We start from the raw sequence: 12,492 nt of genomic DNA on the forward strand, positions 1-12,492 counted from the left end.
CGAACTTAATAGAAATACGGTTAAGTTCAGGGCCTACCAGTGAACCTAATTAAGCATCTTTAAGGTTGGTATTAGTTTTTGCTTCCTTAAGTTTGGTATTATTTGCAAAATAAATTTATCAACCGTAATTATAATGCTTGGAACCAAATAATTCTTGAGCGATATTAAAGATTCTGAAATAAAATTACAGTTGTTAGGCGTCGAAGTGTAAAAATATTTAAGTTTTAGTTTGAATGTTAGTTACCCCATCTTGTTATAAGTCAAATCTTTTAAAAGATACTTCAAAACTATCCGCTTAGAAAGCTATGAAATGTTATCAGAATCTTGAGTGACACACCATGATAGCTCTGTCTTAATGTTATCAATCTTAAGTAAAAAAAGATCGTCAGAAAAATTTGTTTTGTAGTTCGCTGACAACAAACATTATTTGAAAATGAACGGAGAACAAGTTTAAAAGAGAATGTTAGTTTATGAAAACATAGAATTCATAAGTCCTCTCCGCTCCTCTTTATCTCCCTTATAGACCTCCCTCGCCATTTTATATCCAAATTATGCTCCAAACTGACATTTCCCATTACCTCCCAAAGACTTTTTTTTCTGTGATGGCATCCTGTTTAATGAATAAAAAGCTATAGAAAAAGTATGTTTACTCTAAGTAAGTTAGACCTTTGACTTATAATCCATAAATTTTAGTTTTTTATTTAGTAAGAGTTTCTATAAAAGGATCCATCATAGTTTCCGTCACGAGTATTAAACTGATCCATATTTTGTAAAACTATCAAAGTTTAGGTGTGGAAGATAACTAAAAAATAACACATTTTGTCTTTTGGATTTAATAATATTTCATTGTTGGTGTATTAGAGCTACAAGTATGAATGGTTCACACTTGTAACTATAATAGAACTAGCATACTTTAAAAATTGTCAACTTTTGCCGTAGGTTGATAACGGTCAAAAGTTCACGTTTTGGTTGCAATAGCTGGGTCTATCATTTATCAAAAACAAAAGTAATGAATGAGACTTGAATCAAACATTTTTTAAAGCTTTTAAAAAGTTTTCTAAAATCTCCCTGGTCTTTCTTAACAAAACATGTTTTTAACATTTCAAGATGATATTTTTTTCTCATGATGATCTAATAAAATGATGATGATAAGTTTGTAAAACGAGGTTCATTGTTATACAAATTTATTATCGCAAGAAAGTTTTCGTGTTGTCAATATCAAAATGCCAAGAATATCGAATTTCAAAAAAATAACATATACATGTAAAAATGGCAGTTTACTAATTTTTTGAGGGAAAAAAAATTTTTCTATTGTACAAGCGAGGTGAATTTTCTTGATTTTTTTCTAGAAGTTTTAAAATAAGGAACAACATTCTTAATAGCTAACGACGTTCCAAATAAACTAAATATTTTTAATGATAGCCGAAACAATGTCAATAAAAGTAATAATCAACAGTTGTTTTTAAATTCAAATTCTCAAACAAAAAACATCACTAGTAATAGGACCATTCAAAAAATTGAAAATACATAACAAAATATTAGTTTAACCCGAGCTTAATTCAAATCTAATCTCAAACCCCAAAATCATTTTCTGTAACCAATTTACCGGTATAATATTCCAAACTATATAAGTTGTTCTCATGCAACATAGGAGACCAAGTCTTATTTTATTGACTTAGCTAAAAGAATTTCCGGAGCCTACTTCCCCTGGGTTTAAATGTTCAGTTAACTGTTTCACAGAGCTCTTCTGTTCCCCGCCCATTTCGATGAACTAAACACAAAAAGGGTCAGAAACGGATTAGCCACCATGATGAAATAAAAAACCTTTAAACAAATAAGTTTAAAAGGGATGAAAAACTTAGCGCAATATTTCCTTAGACTTTGCCTACAATTTCTTTTGTAAGCAAGGTTTTTGTGTTTGTTTACACAAGCACTTTTTCATAAATAAAATAACACTTTTGAATAACAAGTGTATGCTTCAATGACTGCCGCATATCTCTATTTATATTTTTCTTTCGATGAACTATTGTGACTTTAAGCAAGAGGAAAGCTAGACTTAAAAGGTTTTATGCTGAAAAAAACATCTTGTAGAACACGCACTCATAACTATGATCCCAATATTTAGTTAATTTTTTTTTTTTTTTTTTTTTTTTTTGGAGCGAATCAATTATTTTAAAAATGGCTCTTAATGCAATTTCTACGAAAATGTTTTACTGACGTTTATTTTCAGCGTTCATGGCAAAAAAATGTGAAAACCTATGAGCTCTTTTTGTATTGATTCGGGCTTGTGAATTAGAAAAGCAAGTAGAGTAGGGTAGTATCTTCATTAAATTAAATTTTTGAATTACTTTTAACAAAATTTATTAGGATATAAGGTTACAGTAATTTGATTTTTTCATGTTGAAGTTCAGTAAAATATGTAAGGTATATATTTCTAAATATTTACTTTTCTATATAAAAAAAAAATATTAGTATTAAAGTTTTTAGTTGTTAAAAGTGGAAAACTATGAAAATAATTACTAAATTTCAACATGGAAGGAAATTTTGAAGTTTTAATATTTTTTAGTTCAAAGTGTCATAACAACATTTTTTAAATTAAATAAAAATAAAAATCATTTTTCTGACATTAACAAAGTAAAAAACGAACTTTGACGCAAAAAAAGTCAGATTGAGACAGAGCTATCATGATGTATCACTCAAGACTGCTTCAAGAAATACATGATTTTTGGTCCTCAAAAAATTTCGAATCAAAAATAGACATACAAAACCAGGATTTTCTGAATCTCGTTCACTAAAATGTTGAAAAACAAGAAACCTTTTAGATTCCCAAATAAAGTTAAATGTTTATCACGTGATGAAAGTTGGTTGTAGCGAAAATTCATCTGATACGGAATCTGCTGAATTGAAGAGTTATATTTTGATCAAGATGATAATCTAGAGTTAGATATAAACTAGAATAACTAATGTGCTGAAATTAATTATATTAATTTATGTTAGATAAATTAAACTAATACAATTGTTTTAGTTACTGACAATGATAATGGTTAAAGTTCTATTCTGCATAAAATGTATAAATTTGTAGACGTTTTGTTCATGATATGAGTTTAACGAACTAATAAAAAAATTTAATCAAGAAGTATTAGATTTTGTGTTAAAGATAACTTAAACTGATTCAAAATTACGGATAGAGGGGTCACGGATTCAACTGAAACTACATATTTTTTATTGCTGCTTTTTTTTTGTTGTTTTTGTAGTATGCGTGACCACTTAATTTTGTGTTAGCTGTAAAATTCATACTTTAAGTGATCACAAAATAAGCGCATCAGATATACAATAAATTATACCAAAAATCGCCAATAAAAAGATTTTTAACTACATAGATCCTTCAAATTCTTAAAATTCTCTAAATATCTCACCTCTCTGAATAGTTTTGCATTATATTAAGTCCAACTTTGACCATAACAACAACTTTGAACCAGAACAACAACTTTGTATCATAGCAACAACTTTGTAACATAACAACAACTACGAAAGTTTAATCAGTTTTAAAACTCTTAAAAATTTAGTCAAATTTATTTACTAAAAAAGTTCTTGGAATTGTGCCACCTTGCGTGTCTGAACACAAAGCTGAAAAATAAAGTTAATTCGTTTAAGGCTTGATACTCACGGAAACATAGCAGTACTATTAGCCACCTGTTTCAAGGGAATTGAGCCAATGATATCATTTTTAAAAAATGATTTATTAAATCAGCTCGATTAAAGCTTGAAGAATCGTCCATGCGAACCAACAATTATTTAACATGGTATTTGGAGATTAATTTTTTTTTTAAGCAAATATTCGTTTTGAGCTTTTTTTGTTCTTCGTAAAAACTCGTATAGTTAATTGTGGTGTGAGACTTAACACAATTTTAAGTTTCATAACACTTTTAACAATAACTTGTGGACTTTTTATTGAGGTGCAACTTCTTGAATAGGTGAATGGCGAGGAATTACAGTTTGTTCACTATGTTAATCTTTTTTTCCTTCTTACTTTCCGAAGATATCATAATACTTTTATCTAAGCCTTGTTTGAAAGGTGTTTTAAGAAGTTGTTGACTAGTTATCCGTTGAAAAAAAAAATTGTTTTCGAAACTGTAGCATGTTTGATTTCGATGTTGCAATTATACCAAATGGGCTGTCGCTTTACAAATAGCTTTTATTTTTTTTTACTTTGAAGTGCTTTGTATTTCCAAAACGATCGGTGTCAATTAATTGGCTTGTAAATTCATTAAGAAAAACCAATCAGAAACACCCAACGATATTTAGATATCCAACAACACTAAACTGAATCAAGAACAAATAAAAATATTGAAATATACATCAAAATAAGTTATTGTTCGCTCATTTCGATAAGCCATAGATTTTACTTTTTTTACAGACTTGCATTAATAATATACAGACTTGCATTTATAATAAATCTTCTTTGGGTCATCGATTTACATCGAATTTCTTTAATCAGTTTTAGTATCTTTAATCTAAGCTTGCAAGTTAACGAACTAGTTAAAAAAAAAAAAAAAAAAAAAAAAAAAAAAAAAAAAAAAAGAAATGCAAATATTAAGTTAAAGAATGTAAGTCAAAATATGGGTTGGTATAATTTTGCGAATAACTAAATTATCAAAACGGAATGGGTTGAATACCTGGTAAGTACAGAAGTCAGTATGTCCAATACTTCTCAACATTTATTCAATAATTCTCGAAAAACCTTATATGTTGGGACGACATCGCAACTAAAAATTAGTTAGAGTTCTTGAAACAGCTTTATTAGTTTGGTTGTAATAATTATGTTAAAATCACGGCCCTTACAGGAATGTTGAATGAGCACTTAAAATCCTGAAGCTTATAGAGGCTTATTAAAGTTGGTAAAAAGTTTAAATTCAAATAGGTGCAATTTTTCACAATCCATTAATGCACAAATATTATAGAGGAACGTTGAAATTCTTATCAGGCTAAAGTTTTGTAAAAAAAAATCATTATTTAAAACTCGCTGATGCGTCAATAGCTTTTTAATACTGATAACATATTGTTTCAAATCAAAAAAATATTAATTTTTTTTTTTTACTTGTTAACCCTTAATGTCTATAAGGTGAGCTTTGGCTCACAATTATAAAACGGTCTGTATTTTGTATCTACCGGTTGTACTTATCTTATATTAAACGGTTAGTATTTTGTATTTACCGGTTGTACTTATCTTATATTAAACGGTCTGTATTTTTTATTTACCGGTTGTACTTATCTTATATTAAACGGTCTGTATTTTGTATTTACCGGTTGTACTTATCTTATATTAAACGGTTAGTATTTTGTATTTACCGGTTGTACTTATATTAAACGGTTAGTATTTTGCATTTACCGGTGGGACTTATCTTATGTCAAACGGTTAGTATTTTATATTTAAAACGGTTAGTATTTTGTATTTATTTATTTAAACGGTTAGTATTTTTTATTTATCTATCTAAGATACTATGAGATTTATTATTTTCTCTCAGAACAACAGTACGGTTGTCAGGATATGCTTTTTAATGGTGCCCAACGGTTCCGTGGTGGGCGGAATATTCTAAATGGGCAAGTTTTCCAAAAAGACCATTGAACAAGTGTTTCCTAAGTTATTTAAAACGGTTGTAAACCAAATACAATTCCAGATGCCTAACGTTTACCTAACCTTTGGGCTGAATTTTTTTCATAGTGAACAGCGTTTAACGTTAAGGACATTATTTGTAAATATGTATTATTTGTAAATATCATTATTTGTAAATATCTTATATGTTTTTTTAATATGTTAATAGAGTTTCGTTATTTTTTTTTATATATATATAATTTTATATATATATATAATTTTTAAAAATAATATTTTATGCAATTTTTTTGAGAGCTTGAGTATTTCTTTTCTTGGTTTTCAAATTGTGATATTTTTATTTTAAATCATGGAGCTCATAGTAATGCTTTGCCATCCTTCGTTTGATCAAATAGACTGAAAATTGCGCAACGGTCACACAGCTAAAATTTGATTTTTTTTGTTTTTACTGATCAAATAAATTGTTTCCTTCATTTACACAAGATCAAAAATTTTCTACTAGAATGAAAGGAATAAAAAAACACATTCGGCGGACTCTTTGTGTGCCCGGTAGTGCGGAGCTGTTACAAAAAGATATTTTATTGCATTTAAGATTTCGTCGCAATATACACAAAATCAAATTTTCAAAACACATTATAAGCTTTAAGTATACTTATATTAAATGGTTATTTATCATACATGTCTTTATCCAGTCTAATAATTAAATTTTTCTCTATAACAAAACATTCTCCTTGTGACCGGCGATTATGTAAATACACAAAAGAACTTTGAAACAGTTACTATCTCCAATTCTTTTGCAACATCTTTTGTCTAAATTAGTTTTCGTAAGATGATTGAAAAGTTCAACTTTGCTGACCGGAACAAAGACGCGAAAGCAGGAACAAAGACGTTTTTTTATATAACAAATGGATTATAAACAGTTTGTTTTATTATCTTAAACTCAATAACCTTTGCGTAATTCTTTAAGAACCAAAGTGAAATGAAAAGATCTATTAATAACAGTGAATAAAAAAGCAAAGTTTGGACTTTGCTAATCACTTTTTGAACAGATATTTTTTTTTCAACTTCATTCTAAAAAGTACCCGGTTCTTTACCTAAGATGTTTCTTACAATTTTTGTGAAAGTCTTATTAAAGCTGGTTTTTTTTTTTTTAAAGAAAAAAAAAACAAAAAAACATGCAAACAGAAAAAAAACAAAAAACATAACAGACTCGGAGACACTCAGATTCACTACAATCCCACAAATACGTTTCTTTGTCAAGTAGAAGCTTTTTTGTTTTCACGCCGAGATTTTAGCATTATTCACTTCTATCATCAGCGGGATATATTTTAGTTGAAGCTGTTAATGGTTTCAATACATCCTTCCGTCAAATAGAATTCAACTTTTTTACTATAATTTTATCATTCAGGGCAAACTACCTAACGTGGAGACTTCCCAGAATGACAGAATGATACAATATACAGTTACTTTATTCAGCTCATACAAATCGGTATTGAGCAAAGTTTCACAGACTTCAAGAAGAATCATATCTTGCCCATCCAAAGAAACACGGAAACCGCGCGGTTTCCTTGATTTACATTTAAAAGCTTTTTATTTCTTAAAAAAGTTCTAAAACTCTTCTTTTAACGTTTAAGATTACAGATGAAACTCATTATTTATCGCGATTTTTCACGAGTTACATCGGTACTTAAATCGCGGCATTGTTCCTATCAAACGATTCAAGCTATCAGTAATTTAAACACAGAAAAGAAGAATATCTGCCAGCAGGTTAATTAGAAATTAATCTGCTTTAAACATTTACACAATTAAAAATAACACTACAAATCAAGTTACGCCTAATTAACACTTATTTAAAGTAATTAAGCCCTTAAGATATTAAAAAAAAAACAGATTAATGCTGCCACCAATCATAACTTTTACAAAGGAGAAAAAGGAAGACCAACTTCAACCCAAGCTTCAGTTAATGCGCTAACTAAATCATCCATCATTTGCTCAGTATGAAAAGGAGTAGGGGCGATTCGCAGTTTTTCATGGCCACGCGGTACAGTAGGGTAATTAATTGATTGAATGTAAATCCCATGATGGGATTGAAGAAGATGAGAAATTTGTGTACATTTGTTCGGGTCAGCCACCTTAAAAAAGGAAAGTTTTATAATTCTATTTAATGATTTAAAAATAATGATCTTATTATAATTGCATCTGAATATAGTAATGATAACAGCGACAAATATCTAGAGTTCCAGGCCTTAACAGTACAAGTTCAAAAGCATAACTTTTCAGCAGAGCCATTTCATGTTTTTCCACCATTTCCCCATTAAGGAGTATTCAAATGCAAAGTTGATTATTGCTTTGCCTAAAAATTAGTTGTAAGCAAAGCAATAAGCTTGAAATGGATCTAGTGAAAAGATAGGTTTTTGAACTTGTACTGTTGAAACCTGGAACTCTAGATATAATACTAATATAAGCAAAAGCAAAATAGATCAGCAATATATGAAATAGATGTAATTATATATCAGCAAAAAATAGATATAAAATAGATGCAATTAATTTTATACAATTTACTATACAAAACCTACCAAAATAGGAACAATATGGCTTGGAGCAGATTCAACAGGAAAACCATGTTGTATCAATTTTGTTTTAAGTTGATGAACATTAGCTTGATGTAGCTCACGCAATGCTTGACCTTCTTCACTTTTCAAAATTTCAATTGACTTGTATGCAGCATATACCTTGTCTGGAGGAAGTGCAGTGGTAAAGATAAATCCTGAACCATAGCTAAAATAAAAGCAAAAGCATTTCAAACTTTTTTCCATTAAAGTTTTTATTTGCATTTTGAACAAGCACATTTGATTATTTATAGTTTTTAGTAACTATGGTTACAAACAATTGCATTTTATCATTTTTTATTTAGCAATTTAGGTACACATTATTATATTACAATTTTGTGGTATTTTTAACACATGAGGTCTTAAAAGGTTATATAGTGCTTATACTTATAACAACTCCCATGTCAATAAAAGAGTAATTAAAAGAAAAAATAAAAATAAAAGAGACTATAACTTATTGTACCTTCGTAAAGTGTCAATTACTTTCGAATTTCCCACCAAATATCCACCAATACAACCAACAGCTTTTCCTAACGTTCCACTTATGATATCCATCTTATGCATACAATTATCTCTTTCGCCTATTCCTGCACCATATTTACCATACAGCCCCACTGCGTGAACCTGTAGACAACAAACAGTTAATTATGTTAAAAAGATTTATTCAAAAAAACAAACTGTCAGTCCAAGCCTCACAAGTACTGACTTGAATGAAACTATCTCTTTAAAAATACCTCATCAACAAAAGTCAAAGCATTGTAACGATGTGCTACATCACACAAGTCTTCAAGTGGACACACTGATCCAGACATAGAATGAACTGTTTCAAATGCAACAACTTTTGGAGCGCTGGGATCAGAATTTTTAAGTAAGAACTCTAAGTGTTCAGGATCATTATGCCGGTAAACAAATTTTTTTGCTCCGCTAGTTCTGATACCTTTAAAAAATAATTTAAAATAAAAAGAAACACAAATGTAAAAATAGAAAATTGAAACAAAAATGTAAAATAGAAAATTGTGCAGAAAATTAAAATTTTTTTTTTCCCAGAAAAACTAAAATTACCATGAATCATTGAAGCATGATTTCCTGCATCGGAAAATATTATGCAACCTGGTAATTGCTGACCAAGTGTAAACAAAGCTGTATCATTAGCTACATAACATGATGTGAAAAGAAGACCAGCTTCTTTTTCATGCCAGCTAGCTAAGGAATCTTCAAGCAACATGTGATATGCACTAGTACCAGAGATATTTCTTGTGCCTCCAGCCCCAACACCATTGGAGTCAATAATATTTCTCAAAAAAGGATAAAAATATTCTATTTATAAAAAAATATATATAAAAACCCAAATATACCAATCAAAAATTATTTTGATGATACTCGTAGGAAATAATTCACACTTACTTTGCAGCTTGCACAACAACCTTATGGCGACTCATTCCAAGATAATCATTACTGCACCATACAGTGACTGGTTTAGGTTCATGAGAAAAAGTAAAATCTTCTCCCATAGGAAAGTTATTTGCATCTCTGTTAACTTTTCGAAAAACTCGATAACTATGGTCATCTTTTTTCTTTTGTATCATGTTCTTGAAAAAAGCATCAAACTCAAAACTTGATGGTTTCACCAAAGCAATTGGTACAGAATCTAATATTGTACTTTATTTTTTTAACATATGGTAAACATAAATCTAATTTTAAAAAAAGGTAACATCAGCTACTTATGTTAAGCTATTAAAAACTGAACAGCTATAATCAGAATATTTGTTATTCCAGAATGGCATTTAGTCATAAAGCTGAAAAACTTATAAGAAATAAACTACTTAGAAATGAATAAGATGTTTAGTTACCATCATCATTCAAGTCCTTAAACAATTGATTTTTGACTGCACTCTCTTCAGCTACTGAGTGAACAGTTCTTTTAACCATTTGTTTCATGATAGTCATTAAAGCATCTGATTTAAAAGGACAACCCCCTAGTATAAAAATGAACTTTTAAAAGCAAATAAAAAATATAAAAACTTGAAATATAATTTTTTTGAAACTATATATGTACTATTAAGAATTCTTACTACAGACTTATGCATAAACATAAATACACACACAAATGCACATACATATATATATATATATATATATATATATATATATATATATATATATATATATATATATATATATATATATATATATATATATATATATATATATATATATATATATATATATATATATATATATATATATATATACAGAATTTTATCATAAACAAAATGATAAACAACAAAATGTTTTATACACTATCTCAAAGTAAATTTCGCAGTATGATGATTTCAGCCCAAGGACATAAATGTTTCTTAAATAAATTAGTTTCATTAGAAACCATTCTTTAAATTTAAGCCTAGAGTACCAATGTCTATATTTTGAGAATTTTAACATAAAAACTAAGATTCTATTTAGAAACTAATCAGCATGCACCTAAAAAGATCAGTTATATTGTGTCTAATAGAGTATTCACTATTTAATGCCTGATGAAAAATGAAACTAGTATTACAAAAAATTAAAATTTCATATTTAAAAAATATCAGGAAAGTTATTTAAGGTAAGAAGGAATTAAATTTTAAAAAAATGTTTTTTGCATATGTAAAGATATCTAGTAAAAATCAAGGGACTTACCTCCTTCTTTTTGATTTCCTTTTTCCATGAGTAACTGTGACATTACTGGACATTTTAAAGTGGATTCAACAAACAAATTTCGCTGACTTTGTGCCATTAACAAAGTTTCCAGAGGTTTTTTTAGAAAAATACATTTTTTTTGAAGAGCCATTGATCAAGAAAAATATCAACTTGTATGATATTTTAATGATGAAAATCTGCTTTATATACTTAATCTATTTGCTGTAAAAGAAATGTTATAATGTAACTAGCAATATGTAGAATAAAGGAAGACAAGTTTAACACAGATACATACATGATTTGCTATAACTTACAAAATATAAAGAGATTATTACAATTAGATCTGAAATATATAAGTACAACCATGTTTTACAGACCAATTGACATTAACCCTCCCTATTTTAAGTTATAAAATAACTTAAGATAGATTCTACTTCGATGATCTTGAAACAAAAGCTCGTTCTCTTTTGCAATAAAAGTTCTTAATAAAAGTGTAATTTATAGCAAAATATATAAATAGAAAAGTAATTTGTAAATGGCTACTAAACGATCATAAATCAAAAATTTCTAGCATTTCATAACCATATTCGGAGACGTCATAAAAAGTAATTACAGGTTTAAGCCCACTAAAAAGAAAACAAGGAAATGATGTATATGCAGAAAATGGGGAAAAAAAACCTTTTCGGAGATAAATTTAATGCCCATAGTAAATACGAAGAGATAACTCACCCAGAGTAACTTTTTGACTTTTTTGTCTCGTAACTTAATTGCAAAAAATGACATAAAGAGAACAAGGTTGTAATAACTAAGTACGGGGAGATCTTTTTTGTCAATTTCCCAAACGCAAATCACCAGTTAAATAAATTTTATCGTCGGATTGATTTGAAAAGTCATCAAGTTTATATTTTAAGTGAACTTCCGGTCAATGTCAAGGAATCGTTCATATTAATTTGCTTCAGGACTAGCCATTTATAAAATTTTTTAATTAATTATGAAGTTTAAAATTAAATATTTGAATATACGCAGGTGATTGTATCTACGTCGTTTGAAACATGGCGGTGAAAGCTTCTTGTCAAATGTAAACATGGTTTTAAAAGGTGGGTTTGCACCTAGGGATGATCATCAAAAATTTATTTGATTTGTAATAAATAAATTCACAAAGTGGCTTTTGCGGTACCGTGCCTTATCCTAGCTTTAATTCCTCTTCTCGTTCTAGTTCCTTCGCTCATCATAAAGACAGAGAAACTTTTAAAAATTGCATCAATAAGATCTTACCAACGAAAAAAAAAAAAACTCTTAAGTTTAAAGTTCAGAATATCAAAACAGAGATAAGAAATAAGAAACTTAATAAAATTCTAAGTTAAAATTGTAAAAAATGTTATGGACAAACGATGTTTCTAATGATTATAATACATAATACATTTAAGTATAATTCGACTACGAACGAGGAAACAATTTACTGGATAATAAATTTTTTGCTAGCTACTTAAATATGTCCACATAATTTACCATAACGAATTTAAGTACGCTTGTGGGATAGACGTAGTATCTGCAAAATTGTTGTTTCTCAAAAACCTCAAACAATTTCTTCTTTAA

The 12,492-nt window shown here is 28.5% G+C and overlaps 1 protein-coding gene across 1 annotated transcript; it reads right to left on the reverse strand.

Annotated features, from left to right (window-relative positions):
• Positions 1-7,369: 7,369 nt before the first annotated feature.
• LOC145194804 (5-aminolevulinate synthase, erythroid-specific, mitochondrial-like) lies at positions 7,370-11,840 on the reverse strand. Its single transcript, XM_090070908.1, has 8 exons — positions 10,897-11,840; positions 10,071-10,196; positions 9,625-9,868; positions 9,283-9,515; positions 8,955-9,157; positions 8,684-8,844; positions 8,188-8,389; positions 7,370-7,743 (listed from the first exon to the last, which is right to left on the reverse strand). Exons 1-8 carry the CDS (start codon positions 11,045-11,047, stop codon positions 7,528-7,530), a joined length of 1,536 nt encoding a protein of 511 aa, XP_089927034.1. The 5' UTR covers positions 11,048-11,840; the 3' UTR covers positions 7,370-7,527.
• Between the last annotated feature and the right edge of the window lie 652 nt (positions 11,841-12,492).

This window comes from Hydra viridissima, unplaced genomic scaffold (genome assembly GCF_058129835.1).
Source record: "Hydra viridissima isolate aposymbiotic clone 2 unplaced genomic scaffold, HvirCarnegie_v1 scaffold_13, whole genome shotgun sequence".
NCBI lineage: Eukaryota > Metazoa > Cnidaria > Hydrozoa > Anthoathecata > Hydridae > Hydra > Hydra viridissima.

Bases quoted from the DNA above. Each gene is read 5' to 3' on its own strand.
- LOC145194804 (XM_090070908.1), bottom strand. From the start codon at position 11,047: ATGGCTCTTCAAAAAAAATGTATTTTTCTAAAAAAACCTCTGGAAACT. The intron at 10,197-10,896 runs GTAAGTCCCTTG...TTTTTATACTAG, and splicing joins AGGAAATCAAAAAGAAGGAG to GGGGTTGTCCTTTTAAATCA. The intron at 9,158-9,282 runs GTAATTTTAGTT...TATTTTTTAAAG, and splicing joins TCATGCTTCAATGATTCATG to GTATCAGAACTAGCGGAGCA.